This window comes from Dendronephthya gigantea, unplaced genomic scaffold, assembly GCF_004324835.1.
Source record: "Dendronephthya gigantea isolate DGI-Jeju-01 unplaced genomic scaffold, DenGig_1.0 000381F, whole genome shotgun sequence".
In the NCBI taxonomy this organism is placed as follows: Eukaryota; Metazoa; Cnidaria; class Anthozoa; order Malacalcyonacea; family Nephtheidae; genus Dendronephthya; species Dendronephthya gigantea.
In genome coordinates, this window is record NW_021163391.1 from 1 (window position 1) to 20,790 (window position 20,790).

Genomic DNA, 20,790 nt, shown 5'->3' on the forward strand with positions numbered 1-20,790 from the left:
TCGTCTAAACTACACGTGCTGCTTGTATTAAACGTCTGTTTGCAATCTTTCTTATTTAACTGATGTATATTATTAAATATAGCCAAAGCTTCATCTACATATCATACACCGCGAGGAAGCACCCCAACTGCATCGGCTGCAGCAGGAATCTATGGAAACCGAGCGGGCGCAGATAATGACCGCATTACAAGAGAAGCATATATGGAGCAAACACGTATCCTGTTTACCAGTATAGGATTTGGGCTCAAATGGTGGTAAGTTATCGATAAACAAATTCATGAAAGACGTATACGGAATATAAAGTGAACGGAGCACATGTATGAGGTGGGTTATACCCTGATATGCCACCCGTTTCACCTGTTCTAAAACGCTATCTAAGGTTAATTCTAAAATTTAGAAATGCGCTGTAAACACTGAGCTATATAATAATTCCTGGAGGACCGGCTCGTCATTTTTCGGTAACTTCGCCGCCATCTTTTTGTCCGCAAAAACATGGCGGACTTCGCCCTTCTGCGCAACCGCAGAAGCTCTGCTGACGCCACATGGTTCCTTTTGGCCATGGTATTTACCACTGACCGGGCTCAATTATGAGCCCGCTACAAGGGTGTTCTCCCCCCTGGCCTTTATAAAAAAAATTTCCCGTGAGAACTTGTTTTGTTTTTTTGAAATATAAAGTCATGAAAACATCATTAATTGCATTTTTTTGAAATATAAAGCGTTTTTTTAAGATGAATACAAGTCGTAGACGCTGTTATTTCCAACGCAAGAACAAATATATCTTAAAACGTCAAAAATTGTGGACAAAATTGAAGATTTTCGTACAGGCGTTTTTGTTCGTGACAGGTGTTTTTCATTATATTTTCATTATTTCTACATTCCTATAACAAATACTTGAACTTTTTGGCACTATTGTCGGACATTTTGGGGACAATTGGATATTTATGGACATCAATTAGACTTTTTTGAACCCTGCATGAACAGCATAATTACTGAAAGTATGCAATTAATAATGTTTTCTTGAATGGTCTTGAATGTCTTCAGGACAATATATCTAGGTATAATCCAAACAAACAGAGGCCAAAGCTCAGGGGCAAGATGCTTGGCAGCTGACTAAGTGCAAGAAATAGTTTCAACCATGAGTCATATTTGCATAATATACTTTTCAGTAAAGGTCATCAGCTTAATTGTACCTCAATGGGCTATAAAAGTTTTCAATATTATCTAATTGCACCCCTGGACCCCTGGTCTTATTAATGAATAATACTCATCCCTCCATAGACTCAATTACTCCTGATTAGCCCATTGAATTTAGCCCTCTTGAAGTTTGACACCATAAACAGAAAATTATAAAAGTGGCTGCAGATTGAAGACACACTGCTCACACAATGCATGTTTATATTTATTTCTCTTATAAATATAACAATGGTTATAAAAATACCAGCCAAAAACAAAATCAGATAACATGGTAATTAAGGATAACAATGCAGATTCATAAGAATGTGTATAATATGCTTAATACATCTCAGTTCAATGTTCCAACAAATTGCATGACAATTAATTAATAAGCCATCTCTAGCTTGCTTTATTTCATTAATTAATAAGCCATCTCTAGCTTGCTTTATTTCATAGCATCTTCATCCTGAAAAATATAAATGGAGATCTGATCAAGATTTATTCACAAGTTGCAAGAAGTTAAAAAATCAATTAATATAAGCCATGATAATTGATTTGAATTTGACAAGGCAAACAAGATAATATATTAACTAGGTTTTAACAGTCACCATCATCAAAGGTTGAAATTTACACTGTTTGCAGCAAAAATCTTATTACTTTGTATCAGCACCCACTCAGCACTTTTGTCAGTTAGATCATGTTAGTTAATGCTTAAATCTAATAGACTCACTGGGGGGAAGGTTAAAGGTTTACCTATTTACATTATTGTTTGCTATCATGAAAACAAAATAGACCAAACTCAAAGATTGACATTGCTAGGAATTTAATTCCTTCCCCACACAAGTCAAGAAAATATTAAAGTTTAAGTATATAACATTGCACATGTACCAAAGGTCTAAAATAGTATATTTGCTGTTTGTACCATAAGTTTTGATGGATTTATATGGCTCAGAACCTTTGGTAATCAGTTTATATTCGAGTCCAAAGGCAAAAAACTGAAATTGTTATAAAAACCGGCTTACCTGGATGCCATAAAATAACAGCCGAATGACAAAAATCATTCCCCCGATAAGTGAATTGAGCCATTCAAAACGTCAGACATATAGAGCACAAAGCTACGTCTCCTTTCCATTTGTTGAACAGGAAAAAAGAGGATTTATATGAAATACAAAAAATATATACCGAAAGCCGAAAATATTTTCATAAAAACCAGGAGGGAGATGGACACAGTTTTTCACCTTGTATCGCGGTATGTCAGTGGTAACTACCATGAGCAAAAGGAACCATGTGGCGTCAGCAAAGCTCAAAATCCGCCATGTTTTTGCGGACACTTTTTGGTGGCGAGCCGGTCCTCCAGGAATTATTATATAGCTCAGTGGCTGTAAAGCGTCACCAAATTATATTCTGTGCATGCTGGGCTAGGGATGATTGAGGTTTGATATATTCAAAATGGCTGATCGTCGAAGAACGTACGAAGTGATAAGCGAAGCGCAGAGGAAGATTCTTTGTGACTTCTTCGATAAAGGCATGAATTCAACAGCTAGTAACATGCAGAGAACTATAGTGGAGGCTTCTGATAAAGCTAACGTAACTGTAGAACGAGTGAAGGTATTTATTTTTGTCTTTGAAGTTTAGATGGCGTGTTAATTTGCATATTGACGCAAGTTTTGAAATAAACGCGTTATGAATATTGTATATCTGTAAATACGCACTAACTACACTTGCTATTGTTAGCTACACCTATAGCTCTGTGGCATGAGCATTGTACATTTGCACGGGCATCGCAATTCGCAAAAACGTAGGTTCGATAACTTCGATTCATTCTAAAGACCAATTCATCATTCATTCTTGTTTATGACTCCACTCGAAATTAAAACCCTTAGAACCATAATTCTTTTTGAAAAACATTACTGTAATCGTTTGTAGAAATGGATTGGAAACGAAAGGCAGAAACGAAAAGCCTCATCTGCTATTGGGACAGATTTACCTGGTGAGACCTCTGGCTTGGCAACAAGAAAGTGTCCTGTAAAGCGTGGGACCACAGCATACAACCTTTTTTGCTCGAGCATGCTTACCTCAGGTTAGGTTCATAATAATCTCTCATTTAATAAGCCCCCTTTCAAATAAGCCAAATTGTACTATGTTCTCTGATCAAATTTATAATGGAATTATGAAAACTTATTGAACTTATCAATCCCATCTATTTCAGGGCCTTTTTGGCTTGTGCTGAGGGGGATTTATAGAGGGGACCTTGTATCATAAAGCATGAATGAAGAATAGAGCATGTCTCAATTGTGTTGGTGTGTAAGGACAATGGACTAAATTGCAGTATCTTATATGGTGCTACAAATATTTTATATGAATGGTGCTATAGTATATATGTTTTATAATTTGCAGATGAATGTAAACAGCTTACAAACTCTGAAAAATTAAAACTCACTGTTAGTACATGGAACTCACTCACCTCTGAGGAACGAAGTAAGTGGATTGAAAAAGCAAAAGAGCTACAAAAGGTTGTTGTCAGTGAATTATCTGAAAAGGAGTGTAATCAGAGAATCAAAAAAGCGAGAAAACAACTTATCTCCCAGGTAATACACCTATACTATTGTTTGTGAAGATGACAATGTGTTGAGACCTAGTCTTCCAAAGCTCCAAGCATGAATATTTTAAAATTGTTAATTTGGTTTATGAAATTGAATTGGCATTGTTATTGTCCACTTAATAATTGTTCTTGTCATAGAATATGAACTTGATGGAGGTTAGGTGTAATCATGTATTTTACAGCATAAAATGTTCACATAATTTTTAAGTTGAATATAAGAAGGTGCATGCATGGACCAAGGTTTTTTTATAGCATATATTTAAAACACACCTAAATATATGCTACAAATATATTGTTGCTCTGTGGCAAATATTTTAGTGATAGCTGGCTTTGTAGAGCATGCGCATGCCTCTCTTCTCCGCAGAGGTTGCTAGCCCTTCTATAGACTCTTGAAATTAAAAATGTTATCTTTGTATGAAACACAACAGTTTCTATTGTATGTCTTCTAAAGAGTGTAGGTTACTGTTTCAAACCTAATATTTCAGGTATATGGGTCTAAATTTACAGGTATCCAATCATCCCTTTGATTTCTGGAAAGCTAACCTTTATTAAGTTAGCTGTATATGCAAGCCCAAAATTTAATTTAACCTTAATTAGTAAAATGTGCATGTGACTCTCTTTTTTAAATTGAATTGGTATATATTCATACATGTGTGTGTGTAAAAATTTGTACTGGCTTATAATTTTTGGCCAAACACCACATGGTCTTTGTGTATCTTTATATGTTTTGTACATTCATTTGTTTCTTCAGCTTGCATATATGGAAACTCTTGGCTGCGAAGCATCAGTCCTGCTCATGGATCCTAGCGATTCATGCAAGCTTAAACAATATGGGACAGAGAAAGGAATGAGATTTTTGGAAGATAACCAAACCATTGCTTTGAAATTTGGGGAGTATGTTGGTAAGTCTTCATGCAATCTTAAATTAAGTTATGTACCTACAGGTGTTACTTTGAATATTTAGTGGTCGGTATTAATATCAATTTCAATATTAATATTTGGTTGTAAATTATGAATAATAAGGTGTTTTTTAGCAAATAAAACTTCTGATCAATTAACTAATTGTCAAAAACTGTACTAATACTTTTGTTATTCTTTTCTTTAGACACTTCACACAGAGTTAATTTCAAAGTTGATGATGTTGCAAAACTCTTCAACAAAAAATACAGTAAGCATTTTTTAGTATCTCAAACCTCTTTTAATGCTCGTTGATTGGTTGAAACTTGATGCAATAATTAGTGGAGCGGTACATATTCACATATTCGTTCTGACCGACGGAATTTTTTTGTACCTTCATTTGTTTTCGAAATAAAACCGCCAGGTACAGTAGAACAGATATATGAATATTCGTCCCAATTATCGCGCTGCTTTCGTTCACGTTTATGGCCCGGCATCTTGTTCGTTGTTGTTTGAATGTGGGTTTGCAATAGTTTGTACTTTTCAAACCCACATTCACACCTGCAAAGATAGAACCAGGATATTTCTTTTAATAGATATCGCTTGCTTTTACGCTTATTTGAACGCGCTTTTCTTTATATTACGGCCAGACCGGTCCTATTGAATTTCTATACTGAGCGGATATTTCTAGTATTTCAAGAACTCTGCGTTTACGTGTATCGTTACGTTTAAGTGTATCGTCATGTTCATCTGCCTAGCGCGCAAATTGTTGTTTTACTGTTATATTCATAAGGAAACACTCTATTTCAATTCAAAATTTGACCGGTCTGACATTTTCGCCACTTAAAGGAAAGCCCCTTATGAATATATACATTATCGGATAGTGATTATCCTAATGCACAATGCTCGTGCTTTTTGAGTAATGTAAACTTTTTTTTGGAAATTCCCAGGTGAAGCATGTGGAAAAGCGTCCTCTCGGGTACCATACAAAAAGGGAGGATTTGAAGTCACAGGATTGCCTGACGCCCTCAGTTTCAAGAGACCAAGTGCATATGGGCAAAAACAAATAAATGCTATAATGGAAAATGCTGAAAATATCACATTCATCCTATCCTCATTACCAGACAAGCGGTCGGAAATCACAACTGTTGAACGAATGCAGCTGTATACGAGTATTTTGAGTAAGATTATCAACGAAGATAAAGTGGCAGATTGTTTATCGCAAAATCATAAAATTCAAGAAGAGGATTTGGAAGTATACGACTTTGATTTAAATGAGGAAGAATTTAATATCATTACAACAGAACTTAGCCACTGTTTTGGTAATGATGCGATGACTGCATGTAAAAAAAACTATGAGGTAACCAGAGCTCATTGCGGTTACGTTCTGCCGGTGTATAACACGACTAAAGCTGAACCATACTGGCTCTTTTATCACCCTGGTAAAGCAGAAGAAATTGAAAATCTTCAGGCAGATGATAAAATTTTTGGTTACTGGCTTGACAAGGACAAGACGGAACAAGAACTGTGCTACAAATTACTTGTCGAACAGGACAAAACATTCATAGTAGCCTTGAACATGATCAGCAAAGATCAAGAAAATCTTGGAACACTGAGACTTCGAAAAGCTCTTGAACTCAATTATGGTGCCAAAATAACAATGCCACCTGATTTTGACATTACAATCAGAGAATGCTTAAAACATCAAGGGTTTTTGTAAATACAGTACGAAGGCTTTCATTACTCAGTTGGTTATGACTGCATTAACTCGTTCCAATTCCAGTTTTTGGGTCATTGGGTGTACATGCAATAGTTTTGCTTTGGTTTGTTAATAAAAGTACACTGATTTACAGATTCACGATGACTGTTCCATTGTTTTTTGTGCTAGACATTGACGCCACCCTACAGAGGGATTAGGGAAAATCTCAGATTGATCTGCAAGGCTTTTATGTGAACCCTAATTTTTGGATATTGAACTTCGTTCCGGCAATCACGCAGTCCTTGCAGGAAATTTTATCACCACTAAGACCAAAGCAGCCTAGATTTTCTGTAGGGTTAACTTCGGTTACAAGGGGTTTTAGGTTACAACAGTTTACTTGGTAACTGTTTTACTAGATAGGATATTCTATATGTATTATTTTTTCATATTCTATTAATTGGACAGTTTAGCCATACAAAACTAATTTAAAATAACAGTTCATTTTTATGTACTGTAACTAAAAATGGATTGACAACATGAACAGTGGTGTACATAGCTAGCATCAATAATTGGAGGGGGAGCAATATTCATATATTCTTGTGTTCTGCATTATCAAATTCTTCTCAAATGTATTGTCTTTACAGGCTGTTAACATGAATAAAAGAATATTCCTGCCTGTTTCCCACCCAATCCTTGATGCTAGGATATATTTACCCATACATGGAACTCAAATAACTTATTGCAGTATTACACAGCCAAAGCATGGCTAGAGCACCACTAAAACTTATAGTTGCTTAAGATGGTGTAAAATATGTTTTAACACATCTATGCTATTGCTACTACTTTGGTCTATTCCTCTTGCTATGTCCGCTACAGATTTAAATAAATTGTCACCTTTAGTATTGGCACTTATATTGTCAATTAATGAAGCTAGGTTTTGCACATCATTGCGGAAAAGAATTGTGTTTTCTTTTTTGATGTGCAATGCTTTGTCTAAACTAAAGAAAACTGGCTGCAAAAACTTGTTTTCCCTGGATTTTCTATGCAAAATGATATTATGTGATTGCAAATCTCCATGACAAAAAGCATTTGCATGCATATGCAACAGGCCTTCAGTGATACCATGAATGATAGAAATCCAGCGTTCCTTAGAAATGCTGTCTTTGCACTTGTCTTTTATAGCTGCATACAGTGAAAGCATAACACCAAACTTTGAAGAGCCATAAAACTTTGTCACAAGCAGGAATGGCTTGCAATCAAGACAAATTCCCAAAACAATAGGCAAAGAAGGATGAGAAGGCAATCTTAATATTGATTTCACCTCACTTTCAATGTTATGTTCACATTCTCTTACTGCAACAGGAAACCCTCTGAAACGCTTTAATTGTAAAGTTTCAACAATGCCATTGTTGAATTTACATATACCAGTGTCATGCACGTCAATCAGCTCCTGTCTTTTAACATGCAGAGATTTTGGTATATCATGGTTAACTTCTTCCAGTACCGGTACTTCCTTTTCTAAACAAAAAATTGAAGCTATGTAACCAGCAATGAACTTTAGAGTACTAATGTTACAGTCTTACAGATTCATCAACAGTATGACATCCAATATGACATCTATGTTTTCTGTATTAGCTACATAGTAGGAGCAACTTAATTAAAAATTTAAAATGCATGGTATATATGAGGCTAAGAGACCAAAACCATAAATAGAACAAGTGACCTCAATATGTAGCCTTATCAACAAACTTTCTAGCAGTAACTAAAACATGTTTTACATGAAGGTACAGTGTGTGAGATCACAGTTAATAGAATATACATGGGTTTACAGACTACATAAAAGTACAATAGAACTCATTAATTATGTCAGGGAACATTTATGCAAAAAATTGCTCCTTATTCGTCAAGTATCTATTGTATTTTCAACAAATAAACCAATAGTAAGGTCTGAATTAACATGTATGATGTACAGAAGGTTTTGCATCTTGTACTCACCAAATGATCCGTCGTCGAATGATCCGCCGCCGTTCAGGGATTTGGGGTCAGAGACACGACGAATTCCAGAATAATAGTAAACATGATTACTATGTTTTCTTCTTACGCTCGGGAAAAATCTTCGAACTATAAAACCACACTCTCTCTTAGAAATATTTGGGAATTTTTCTGTCAGGTCGTTCAATACATCAGAACATTTCACACGAGAATACAAATCAACCGCATAAAAGCGGGAAAGCCTGCAATATGCATAAAAGAAACATACGTTTTAATATATTTAAATATTTAATTATGCAAACGATATTAATATAGCAATATAGCTGCTATCTAGAATGTACAAAAGCTGTGAGCTTACCAGGTAGCTCGAGAATCCCTCCAATCTGATGGCAAAAACTTGAACTTTGATGATTTTGAGGTATTCGCCATTCTTCGCACCTTCTTATCAAGGCGCTTGTTTGCGCTTGTGTGCAGGCTGGGCCCTACCAACCAAGTGAACTCAAATTTCGTGACGTATGACCAAAGGGTGCTGGACAAACCTTAAACGGTGCTGTTGCAAACCAGCTCGATTAGGAGTTCGGGTTTAGATCTCGTATATATATAATAAAAATGAATAAAAAGAGGCTTCGCCATTGATTTTGATCTCAACAATAGGGAGTCTGTCAACGAAGTGTTATTTACATCATGGACTGAACCCCACCTTAGTAACCGAGCATATATATAAAAATATACGTCGAGCAGATAGCTATATGTGTGTGTTTTTTGATTTCTGACCTATACATCTTATATAATTACTATGATCAGCAATAAATCGTTGGTAGAAACTATGAAAACTGAAATCAAACAATTATGCCGTGGGTATTGGTTGCATTTGAATTCATCACAATTTATTAGACTTCATGCTCAAATTTGCAATTGGTGATCAGCAATAGATTTCTACATGCAAGCTCAACAAAAATGTCTTGCATCGACAATTTGAAGCTTGCAAGCGGTAAAAACAAATAGTCTCAATTAATAGCCTTCTGTATATACTTAATCTCAAAATGGCCATTTTACAGCTGCGTGATCAGATGTTTTTGATGAGCTTTGAAAAGATTGTACAGTACGTCGTATTCAGAAAGAAATTTGAACTTGTTTTAAGAGCGAAACAGAAATGCACAATACCATTCTGCCAGGTAAATACTTTTTCCTACCTGTTTGAATCAACCTTTCAATCCTTCGATTGTATCAGCGCTAGCTGCATTGGAATTTTACTCGACTTTTTATGCTTGGATGAGAGTAATGTGAAACTATTAAAACTAGTATATTTTATTCTATACAGCATCAGAGGGTGTCCCTTTGACGAGTAAATCGTCCCGCGTTAAAAAAGTGAAAATAATAAGTTACCATATGACAATTGCCCAATAGAGAGTAATTATCCACTGCCTTGGCCGAAAACGTTTGTTCAAAATTCTGCCATTTATTTATATTAGAAAGTACGGTTATTTACACAAGAGATGCCGATACTATAGATATGATTGTTTTCAATGCAGCAATCATTCCCTATCATTCCTCGTCTTCGTCTCTGTCATCTAGCAAGTCCACAAGATCCTCTATGGCATCTTTATCTATGCATTCCATTTCACTTTCCTCTTCAACACACGTTTCTAAGACATTTGACATATGAAAAGACGATGTACTGTCAACGCTATCAAGTTTTTCTGCAAGCCATGGTTTTATATAATCGGAAAGTGTCAAACGCAAAGACACCAACACGTTGTTTATCTCGCAAATCTCCTTTCTTATATGATTGCAAATCCCATTCGATAGCCTGGATTCCTCAAGACAACGTCGTTCTAAAATTTCTGTGAAATTATCTCGCTTTTCAATGTAATACATAAACAGGTTTTCAACTTCCTCTAACAAAAGTTCCTGCTCCTCTTTGCATCTTTCGAGGAAATTTTGCAGGTCGATTGCGGATCTCTTGACGGAAAAAGGAACAGTCTCGACAGGCCGTTGGGTGGAGAAGTTGGAATAAAGTGACGACTCTGGGTCTTTTGCTATGTCAAATTTCAGCTCGTCAGGTAGTCCGTCAACGCAGTCTTGTAGAGCAGTCAAAGAAGCATTATATTTCGTTATAACGCTTTTGATTGCATTGGTTTTACGGGTGATCTGCTTGGACAGCTTTGACGCTATGGCTTGTCCATCTACACGACACCAAAAAAATATATATTTCAGGCAGTTGTTTTATCACTTTCGTTGCGAAGTTGATATAAGGCTAACGCCGCGCCTATGTTACATTGAAAAATATCTATGCCGTGCATAGTTAAGTCATAAATACACGTTTGTAATTGGCCAATTTTGTCAGACACAACTAACTGTAGTTAAAATGACCTACGTTTTTACACAACCAGTCCCTAGTCTTCAGGATTTAAAATATTTCAGCTACTATAAACCACAGCATTAGGGTACAGAACAATTTTAACAAAATAATTTAATACCAGAATATTTCCTCTTGAGAGAAATCAAAAAAGTCTTTCAACAGCTAAATTATACGTCTGGTCAACAACTGTACTACGTCTTTGTTCTTCCAAACATAAAGCTGATGCATTAAAGTGTTTTTCCCCAGGTTTCCACCTCTTTGAGACTTTGTTACTTTTCTCTATATTCCTTACAATTTTCGTCACACTAGATATATATAAGCAGTGAAAAACAATAAATTCAAATTAATTACTGACTAGAATTTCATTATATAAATTACAATAAGCTCTGACTTACTCTTTTGTTTTCTTTACCACTTCCACCAATTGGTTGTGATCACCCTCTTCAATAGAGGCGACATTTAACCTGCAGAAGGAGAAAAAGTCAAACTGAAAAATTTACCTTCATTATAGAACATAACATTAAAACACACTTTGAAACGCAAAGCTTCAAAAAGATGTTACGTAACCTTAGTTGATGGAGGTGAATAAGATTTTGAACATATTTTTGCTCCCATGTCAATACCACTGTCTTCTTATCTAAGTAGAAAATACGTAGTGGACAAAATTAAATAATTAATATCAAGCTCAAATGCATTGGAAGTCAATGGGGTAAAACCTCTTGCTAAAATCAGATTCTCTTCATCTCTCATCCACGATGAACCACTACTTCATCATAAGGAACTAAACATTCAGGTAATTTATTGTTTATTCTTGTTCATTTTTCGTCTTTTGCATGTATCTGGGCCCAAACTAGTAAAACATTCATACCGACAGGCCAGAAAAAATTTCTGTTAGCTGTAACTCAGTGTTTTCTTAAGATTGGACACCTCTTCAGCTTTGTTAAAAGTTGCTCCCCTATATGTGCATAGAAATATAAGTTATTGTATTGTCCAAAAAATTTGGAATATTATAATAACATTTTAACAAATAACCATTTTACAGTTTTTAAACGGTTACTGGTAAAATGTGCTGAATAAGAATAATATACTGAAATAGCTACCACATGCAAGGAGTTGCCGTGTTGAATAATGTAATAGGGCATCTGTAAGCATGTCTGTTCGGCGACCAGCACTCATTTCTTTTGTCATTGAAGAGAAACCTCGCAAATAGGACCACAATCTTTCAATCCCCTCCCCGTCTGTAAGAGCATAGCCTCGTTGCCGTCTTGGGCTAAACTTTATCTGAATACATTAACGAAAAAACAATAAACATAAGAGCAAGGTACACATTCACCTGTAATATAATAGCATAGTACAAGACGATGTTATTATACCTGGCATGCTGACTTGTGTCCGTAACAGTGAAAAATAGGTATAGCAAAACTAACTGCATTCAGAATATCCTTCCTTTCGTTTTTCTACCACAGAATAATTTCAAGATTGAAACCAGACTTATTATAATACAAAACAGTGGTAACTAACTCACAAAACCTAACCTTCAAATGGGCTTCCAGTGTACACGCTATTCATATGTAACTTTGATGTTAACAGGCTGTACCGTTATGTTTGCTCACAGACGCTCAACTTCATAAACGGATAAGCAATCCTACAAAAATATTTCAGTTACAGTAAAAATTTGGTTTAATCGTTTCCTCTCTTTACAAGATGCAAAAAAGGGGAATTCAGAGAGCCAGGTTCGACTTCTAAGGGCTACTTTACTTCTTCTCTTTCGGTATTGGAATATCTAAACCACATCTCGAAATGGTGGTTTGTACATCTCGCTAGGAATAGGCTCTTACGTCCCGCCTTCAACAGTATAGATGATCCTCTGCAGAAGCGATTTAATGAAAGAGTATAAAGCTTGATTGTAAGACCATGGATGCTTTGTGGGCATCTCAATACAAAAAACTAAGTTAGTTGTATTGAGTTCTATGTGAGGCTTATTACCAAGTTAAAATTCAGTACCTTTCACCATGTTTAATGCTGAGGAATCCTTTGGGGAAGCCGTGCCTACAAACACGCCCAAAAACACCTTTTTCGTCATAGAGCTTGTTCTTCCCTTTAGATCTGAGCATATCAGTTACCTCCCCAGACTTGAATTCATTGCAATTCTAAAATGATAAATTCGTCCAATTCAAATTACCACATACCATGCATGATATATATATTGTCACTGACGATATAAACTGAGAGAGTTGTATACAATATGTAAGTGCAAGGAAAAAACATTTTGAACTCTAACACAATACTAATTGAAGAGTATCATGGAAAAGTGGCAAAGTTAATTTCGTGTGTGCAGCTGGTGGTGGATCGGGGGTAAGGCTAAATACTAAATAAATTACTACAGATCTATGTAACTTGCAATCACATTGGTAGATTTTAAATTACAAATATTCTTTAGAAATTCAAAATCAATTGTGTCGCTGTTAAAGTATTTTGACTTTAAAATTCAAAATTCAACCTCAGCCGGCCTATATCTTGATCCGCCACTGTGTACAGCATATATTACTAGTACAATATTTGTGCGAATTGTAAACTTAATGCATTATTAACTTACCACAGTGGCCTGTTTAGCACTTTCAGTGTAATTGTCAACAAAATTGTCAACATCATTTTGGTCTGCAAACATAGTGAGACCATGCCTGGAAGGAATAAAATTCGCACCAGCTGATTTCTTCCTAACGAGCCCAAAACAACCATCCATAGACTCCACTACACTTCCTGTATGACCCTGGTCGATAAAAGGTAATTAATGATATTGGAACCACATTTAATTAAATAATGGCCAATTTTACTCTTGTGACTACATCACATTAAAAATTTGGATGACATTTACATAATTATATCAGAGACTACCTTTGGGCAAAGAGGACAAAGCTCATCCATCTCCATATCCTTGTTGACGTACAACTTGCCATTTCTTCTCATATACTGGTGGTAGCTTTAAAATAAAGCTTTATATTCTAACTTTGTACAGAACATGTGCACTAAATACTTTGTTCAACACACAAAATTAAGAATAGTACATTAGATTTGTATTAAAACAAAAAAAAACAGGTTTTGACATTTTTCATATCAGTGCACTGCAATTCTGAGCAGCCTAAATGACCAACCAGTAACATTTTGTATAATCTATTGCTCTAGCAGCTTTTCTAGTTTAAAAAAATAAAATTAATTGCCACACAAAAAATACATCATGGTTCATGAGTGATTGAGTGTATAATTTGTGTGGTGATTACTTTCAGATTAAACAATAAATTGTTGTGTATAAAAATCAAGTACGTGCTTCTCTATTCCCTATAATAACAAACATGTGGAAATTTATACACACCGAAATTCATCAAAAGAATCACTGTTTAAACAAGAATAAACATTTTTCACCTATATAATAAAGAAATTGGAAAATTTGTACTTAAATAACAAAAAATGATTTCTATGGAATGAAAATGACATGTGCCATATGATATATAAAATACAACAAAAAAATTGCTCACCCACTTAGGCAACATGGGGGATTTATTAATAATTCCCAACATGTCACAAAACTTTTGAAGAGAGACTTGACATTCCATCACAAGTGCTTCTAACAACTCCATTAGCTTGTAGTGAAATGCCATAACAGGGCGCTTTGCAGAACTAGGCCACAGCTGCATCTTTACCAATGTTGCCACATCACTTTCACAGTTACAGAAAAGTATTTGTTTTAGATGTTGCCGTCCTATAATGCAAAAAGTAACCGTGTAAGAGAATTAGCTTAAATCCTTCAATGACACTGGTAACAATTAACCTGGGGCATATATACCTGTAGCTGTATCAAATATTAAAAAACCATTATACACATATTATGCATAACCTATCTGGTTTACCCCAACCAAACACTTACATATATTTATTATAATTATGTATTGTACCTATATTCTTAGTAATATCACAATTTAAATTGTGCTAATGATCAATGAAAGCTGTTCCAATCATCCATTATCATATAAACTAACCATACTCATCAATACACACAATATTTCTAGCAATGGAAGTCGGGCAGTTTCTTTGATGGCTTGAGCTCATCACAATATGATTAGGAAACAATGGTACAAAACAACCAGCCTATATTTTAATTAAAAATTGAAATTAAATTGATAAATATCCCAAGCAAAACATGGCTGTACAGCTGATAACAAAACAGGAAACTTCGAAATCAATATATATATATATATATATATATCGCTACCTTAAACATCTCAAGGACATGGAAATAATTTCGTCCACCATGACTTGCTTTGGCACAGTTATAACAATAGTGCACGTCGTGCCCACAATCCTTACAGCGAACGTCAGCAGGTGAATCGCACTGACAACACATTATGCCCTCTACAAAGAAATCCACCTCATAACGGCTACTCAGAAGCCTTTCCCTGATCTTTTCCCATTCCTCGAACTCTCTCGTTCTTCTTTTTTGATGCTTTGAGGGCAGATTTGTATTCGACTGACTCGCGTCCTCACCATCACTTTCTAGCAAACCAGTCGTGGTGCTCGGGCAAGTCATCGGTGTATCTACAATCTCCTCGACTTCGGAATTTTGCAATTTTACCTCGGAAGTTGATCCATGGAGGTCAACACTACGAGTTCTTTTATTCCCCGATGTAGACACAGAAACAACTTTAATTTTGCAAGCTTTAAAACGCTTTCGCATTATACGTCCTCCGGACTTTTTAGGTGCCATGTTTTTCCCAATCATAAATCCTAACAGTGCACCAGTTCAGGCAACTCTCTCGCACCGGATGTTATTAACTACAATCAGCCATTTTGAATTCAGCCTAGCATGCACAGAATATAATTTGGTGACGCTTCAAAGCGCATTTCTAAATTTTAGAATTAACGTTAGATAGCGTTTTAGAACAGGTGAAACGGGTGATATGCTGGGGACCTGCAACATTTTACATGCAGTGGAGAATTGGAAGAGCTGCTAATTTCTCCGATAGAATAATTAAAATCATTTTCTAAAAATATTTTATTCTGCCGTTTTACTCGTCGATAGGAAAACGGCTAGTAAACAAACGGTTATAATAAACATCATGATCCGCAAAAATATTTCAATTTAGATGCAAGGCTCTGGAAATATGGACAACGTACCAGAGGCTTCGTTGTTTAAAAAGCCAGCACAGAGGCTAAAAGATGCACTTTCACGACGAGGAAGCAGCCAGTCCATGCCGCAAAAAATGCTGTTTCAGCAGATTCAACTCCCGCGAGCGACACAGTAAGTGCATGATCGGGTATACTTAACTAAAGTTCAGGCGAATACGCGCGTGATTAGGGGTATACGTAGTCCGTCACTTATAACATAACTATATCACGGTCCGCGTAGAAGATCCGTAATATTGAAGCAGAATCGAGAATTGTTCGACCTGAAGACGCTTGGAGCCCTGACAGAAAGAGAGTACGAGGACAAGTAGAAGCTTTTGTTGGATTCTTTATAATCTATCAATTACAGTTTGCTGTTAAAATAAACAGCAGTGTATAATATAATATAATATTTACCGCCACCTAGGTTCACAAGGCCTAGCCACTCCTAATGAGTGAGCTGGTGTGGCAAAGGGATAAATTTACATTCTTAGGTTTGAATATGCAGGTCAAGGGTAATTGTAGTAAACACGGAGAACATTTTTGCCTATAATAAATGGTATTCCAAACTCTTTTTATAAATGCGCAAAAATGTGGGAAAATTTCATTTTGGTGGTAATTTGCTTACATTTTCTCAAAACTGCTTAAAAACATAGAAAAATATCTCAAAACATAATTCTCAAGGCATTTTCACAATATTTATCTCTCATTTAATTATTTTCTCATTCATTCATTCATTACATATATTTATGCTTGCTTGCTATATATGATACGACATGAATTAAATAAGAAATTTAGCTATATTATAATAAATGTAAGGAAAGAGTTTGGCGTTGTAATTGTGCAATATTTAGAAAATCAGTTACAAAAACTTAATCCCTGCTATATCAATATTGAGAGTGTTGATATTCTTCCTGCCCCAACAGTCAGAAATCTTGCATGGAGTTTGGTTTGATTCTTGTTTGCCGTTGTCAAACCATATAACAAAGTCTTGTGCCGCAGCATTCTATATTGGTTACACAATATCAAACGAATAAGCAAGTTCTTATCTCGGGATAATTTGCTTGCTGTTATTCATGCTTTTGTAACGAGTCGTCTAGACTACTGTAATAGTATCTTGTATGGTTTGCCAAGTGTTGAGCTGAATAAACTGCAGAGAGTGCAAAATGCTGCGGCCAGATTGGTGACCTCGACCCTAAGATATGATCACATTACGCACATTTTGTACGATCTACATTGGCTGCCTGTCAAATTCAGGATTAATTTTAAACTTTTACTACTTACTTTTAAGGCCTTGCATGGAATGGCTCCACATTATATTAAAGACTTACTTAACATTAAAAAGGAGGGAAACTATTCTTTACGATCGAATGGCAGTTTACTGCTAGAATTCCCAAGTGGTAAATCCTTGCGATCATTTGGTGATCGCACTTTCAGCGTGGTCACCCCTATATAGACTTTGGAATGAGTTACCGAAAGATATTCGTGACATTACATCTATTAGTACTTTTAAAACTGGCATAGACTAGTTTTAATATAATTTAAATATATTTTTAGTCATATACTTATACCTATGTTGTAATATAACAGCACTCTTGGTCATTTAATGTAAAAAGCGCTTTACAAATTAATAAAATTTTTTTATATTATTATTATTATTATTATTGTTTCGTGACCTTCTTTTTCATGAACATCAGATGTCTTGAACTTAATATTAAGTTTAAATTTCACGGAAGTTTTTACAATTTTCCAGTTCCCGCTTCAGACTTTAAATATCTTCCTTTCCATGCAGATAATAAAATTTCCCGATAATGTACATAGTTCTTGTTGTTCCAGCAGGGGGGGGGATTTAGAACGATAATGGGGTGGTTTATTCATATATTCAGTTCTGCCGGACAGATTTCTATTTAACAATTAGACAACGAGTCCGTGTTGTCTATGAGCGAATAGTCATTCAAATTGACTTTTCGCTCATGGACAACGAAGGCAAGTTATCTAATTGTTTTAGTATACACCCTGTACCTAGATATATTAATTTCGAGAAAATAATCGATACACCGCAATTACACCGAAAAAAAAATTAATTAATTCAATTTTATACAGTCGCGCGCGAATTTTTCCCAAACGTTCACCATAACGAATAGACAATGGTTGAGTAGCCAATCAGAATGTAGGATTTTGCACTTACAAAAGAAATCCGTCGGGCAGTACTAAATATATGAATATTCACCCCCCCCCCAATTATCTTTCTAGCGCATTACGTCACTGACTTTCGTTATCTTTCATTTTTCATTAGGAAAAAAATACAGCTAATATACTACAATATTACTACAATTTCTACCATTATTCCATGACCAGCGCAATTACCATCAGTACCATCGTAAAAACCAGCACCATCACCACCATAATACATGAGAATTATCACCACCAACATGACTGTAACTACCATAATGAACATCTTAAACAACACCATCATACGACTGGCGTTGGTCACAGTTTTTTAGGACTTGTTTCTTCCAGATGTATTCAAGATATCATCTCTGTTTTGCTTAAAAAACTGTAACCCCAGTTAGGGAGGCAAGGGAGTGCTATCACTTGCCCAAGGTGAACTCCCAGACAAACGGAGGGAAGGAGGTGTCTTACTTCTCCATTCTAGACCAGCTCCAAGCAAAGTCTAGCCGCTGCCCGAAAACAATGTTCTAGATGATAGTTTTTCATGTTATTGCTCACTAAATCCATTATGAAACATCCTAACTGAAACATCAACTCCAAAACATCTGTCGTTCGTAACAAAGTCTCTATCAACTAAGTCTTCTCCTATTGGCTTTTGCCCTCGTGTGAACGGGTTCATTTCAGTTATTTTTTAAAACGAAGACATTTAATTGGCATAAAAAACTTGCGGGGAAACCCAACATGTAACAAAATATTTAGCTTTGTGTAGATTTTCCTAAAAGCAGTCTAAACCAAAATCTTTTTCCGCCAAACGACTTTATTCCGGTTAAAGAAAGGATTGACTACAACACCTCGCCTAATATCTTCCAGAAAAGAAACTGCACTTCGCTAAATATCTTTCAACATAGGATTTAGTGGAATAGACAGTCGAAGAAACACCATATCACCTTTGACCTCAGGAAAAGCCAGCACGTCCTCTTTTGGGGAAAGTTTAATTGCTTGGCTTGAACTAAAAGCCTTCAAGTATGGTTGATAGGAAGTGTCGAGAATCGCGCCAGAGTCCATATCATGAAATGATATCAGGTTATCAGATAAAGTTAACACAATTCTACTCTTGTGAATACAAATTGACCTGGAAGGATAAATGAATTTGGATGCAAAAGTTACATTTTGAGAATCACCAGTGTCAAGATCAATTATTTTAGTTGTCCACTCACGGACTACTCCGACTTCGGAGTGATTACGGAAACTTACTTCGACTTTGGAGTGATTACTAAAATTTACGGCTAATTCAATTAAAAAAATTAAACCATCAAGGTGATAAAACACTTCATACGAAATTGGTTTTTCGGTATTTCTTTTCCAAATATAACATTTATTCTTATTACAACCAGAGATAAAGGCACCACCAGGCGAGATTTCCACTTCCATCTCAGGCTGAATTCCTGGCAAGTTGATCATTACAGGACGATTAACATCTCTGACATCCAGAACTTTCACGGGTTTGTTCCATTTGCCAGCAAAGTTGACAAAGCCTTCAGAAAAACCAAGCAAAGAATTTCGGTAATCTGAAAAGTTCTCTAAATGAAACAGCGCCCGTCTTCACTGATCTCTAGATTGTCATCTACCGGGTATCGCGTTAATTTGGGAATCCCGTTAAATTGACTATACTCACAAACAAGAAATCTTCCGACCACCAGCATAAAAACTTTGACCCGCATTGCCTGCTCTTGAAACGTTGTTCAATTTGCCTGGTATAGACATTCCATACGTTGATATATCCATCTGAGTTGCAGGATGCAAGTCGAGAGCCGTCAGGAGAAAACGAACTCGAAAAAACTTCCGTTTCCTTTGACGGGCAGGAATGCTCCTGTTTAGGAGCTAATGTTTTAAAGACAATTAGTGTACCATATTCTAAATAGAGCCACAGATTATCTTCTAAAGTTGGTATTTTGATTGCACGGAAAAAGTTAGGAGCAGCAACAAGATGGTTCCAAGCGACAATCGCAGTCAAAGGAATACTTTCTGTGATTCTCGAATAACAAAATTCTTCCGAAGAAAAAATACACTCCACACCTTTGCAGATCCACGGACACGAAATCGTATTATAATACCAACTTCTCCTTATTTCTAAGTGTTTAGAATTTGGTTCCTCAAATCCCCGCTGAAAACATCGTTCACATTTCCTACCCTTTAACACAACTGGTTTAGCTTCCTTTCCCCGTGAGATAATTTTCGCTTATCACTTCTTTCCAATGTGATGGCGTTCCAAAAACACAACGAGTAACCATGATAAAGTGAAGATTCTGAATTTGCAATAATAAATAACCCTGTGACGCTAAAAGAACACCAATAAGGAGGAAATCCAGCACAAAGCGACGACAGCATTTTTTGTTTAGCAACGTCCCATAGTTTAATGGTGTTTGAACCGTCGCTAGTCACCAGTCTTTTGCCGTTAGGGGAAAATGCACAGGTCTCGAACGTCTCTTCATTTCCAGGGAAAAATGGAACTTCCTTTCTTCCAGCAATGTTAAACGCCGTTTCCAGTTTACCAAATAATACTAGCGAATCGTCTGGAGAAAATGTGCAGCATGAAATTTCTTCCAATTTTGTTGAATAACTCACAATTTCAACTAAAGTTGGTAGAGATAACGCATAGATAACATTTTTCACTCCAACTGCCACACTTTTCTCATTGTTAGATAAAGCAACAGCTGTAATATTAATTGCAGCAAC

At 35.8% G+C, this 20,790-nt stretch overlaps 3 protein-coding genes and 1 long non-coding RNA gene across 7 annotated transcripts; 1 reads left to right on the forward strand and 3 right to left on the reverse strand.

Annotated features, from left to right (window-relative positions):
- The first annotated feature begins 2,571 nt into the window (after nucleotides 1-2,571).
- On the forward strand, nucleotides 2,572-6,574 carry LOC114542712. Of its 3 annotated transcripts, none has more exons than XM_028562187.1 (6): nucleotides 2,572-2,781; nucleotides 3,100-3,253; nucleotides 3,571-3,761; nucleotides 4,527-4,677; nucleotides 4,881-4,943; nucleotides 5,623-6,574. In XM_028562187.1, exons 1-6 carry the CDS (start codon nucleotides 2,623-2,625, stop codon nucleotides 6,390-6,392), a joined length of 1,488 nt encoding a protein of 495 aa, XP_028417988.1. In that variant the 5' UTR covers nucleotides 2,572-2,622; the 3' UTR covers nucleotides 6,393-6,574. The 3 variants fall into 3 exon arrangements, with proteins under 3 accessions (XP_028417988.1, XP_028417989.1, XP_028417990.1); XM_028562188.1 differs by lacking the exon at nucleotides 2,572-2,781 and adding an exon at nucleotides 2,917-2,971; XM_028562189.1 differs by lacking the exon at nucleotides 2,572-2,781 and adding an exon at nucleotides 2,949-2,975.
- Nucleotides 6,575-6,715: 141 nt separating this feature from the next.
- On the reverse strand, nucleotides 6,716-8,799 carry LOC114542714. Its single transcript, XM_028562191.1, has 3 exons — nucleotides 8,722-8,799; nucleotides 8,367-8,605; nucleotides 6,716-7,889 (listed from the first exon to the last, which is right to left on the reverse strand). Exons 1-3 carry the CDS (start codon nucleotides 8,790-8,792, stop codon nucleotides 7,156-7,158), a joined length of 1,044 nt encoding a protein of 347 aa, XP_028417992.1. The 5' UTR covers nucleotides 8,793-8,799; the 3' UTR covers nucleotides 6,716-7,155.
- A 2,844-nt stretch (nucleotides 8,800-11,643) lies between these two features.
- On the reverse strand, nucleotides 11,644-12,288 carry LOC114542715. 2 transcript variants are annotated; one of them, XR_003689738.1, is made up of 4 exons: nucleotides 12,261-12,288; nucleotides 12,099-12,182; nucleotides 11,826-12,006; nucleotides 11,644-11,680 (listed from the first exon to the last, which is right to left on the reverse strand). It is a non-coding gene; the product is annotated as an uncharacterized LOC114542715 (long non-coding RNA). The 2 variants fall into 2 exon arrangements; XR_003689737.1 differs by having other exon boundaries at nucleotides 12,099-12,280.
- Nucleotides 12,289-12,405: 117 nt separating this feature from the next.
- Nucleotides 12,406-15,670, reverse strand: LOC114542713. The gene is made up of 7 exons (XM_028562190.1): nucleotides 14,993-15,670; nucleotides 14,760-14,868; nucleotides 14,259-14,482; nucleotides 14,096-14,145; nucleotides 13,621-13,705; nucleotides 13,322-13,495; nucleotides 12,406-12,875 (listed from the first exon to the last, which is right to left on the reverse strand). The coding sequence occupies exons 1-7, from the start codon at nucleotides 15,497-15,499 to the stop codon at nucleotides 12,723-12,725; spliced, it is 1,302 nt and encodes a 433-aa protein (XP_028417991.1). The 5' UTR covers nucleotides 15,500-15,670; the 3' UTR covers nucleotides 12,406-12,722.
- Between the last annotated feature and the right edge of the window lie 5,120 nt (nucleotides 15,671-20,790).

Excerpts from the sequence above, each read along its gene's own strand:
- LOC114542712 (XM_028562187.1), top strand. The coding sequence starts at position 2,623 with ATGGCTGATCGTCGAAGAACGTACGAAGTGATAAGCGAAGCGCAGAGG. Across the intron at positions 2,782-3,099 it reads TAACTGTAGAACGAGTGAAG|AAATGGATTGGAAACGAAAG; the intron begins GTATTTATTTTT and ends AATCGTTTGTAG. Across the intron at positions 4,678-4,880 it reads GAAATTTGGGGAGTATGTTG|ACACTTCACACAGAGTTAAT; the intron begins GTAAGTCTTCAT and ends TCTTTTCTTTAG.
- LOC114542714 (XM_028562191.1), bottom strand. The coding sequence starts at position 8,792 with ATGGCGAATACCTCAAAATCATCAAAGTTCAAGTTTTTGCCATCAGAT. Across the intron at positions 8,606-8,721 it reads AGGGATTCTCGAGCTACCTG|GCTTTCCCGCTTTTATGCGG; the intron begins GTAAGCTCACAG and ends TGCATATTGCAG. Across the intron at positions 7,890-8,366 it reads ATTCGACGACGGATCATTTG|AAAAGGAAGTACCGGTACTG; the intron begins GTGAGTACAAGA and ends TTTTTTGTTTAG.
- LOC114542713 (XM_028562190.1), bottom strand. The coding sequence starts at position 15,499 with ATGATTGGGAAAAACATGGCACCTAAAAAGTCCGGAGGACGTATAATG. Across the intron at positions 14,146-14,258 it reads CCCCCATGTTGCCTAAGTGG|GTGAAAAATGTTTATTCTTG; the intron begins GTGAGCAATTTT and ends TTTATTATATAG. Across the intron at positions 13,496-13,620 it reads TTTGTCCTCTTTGCCCAAAG|GGTCATACAGGAAGTGTAGT; the intron begins GTAGTCTCTGAT and ends TTTATCGACCAG.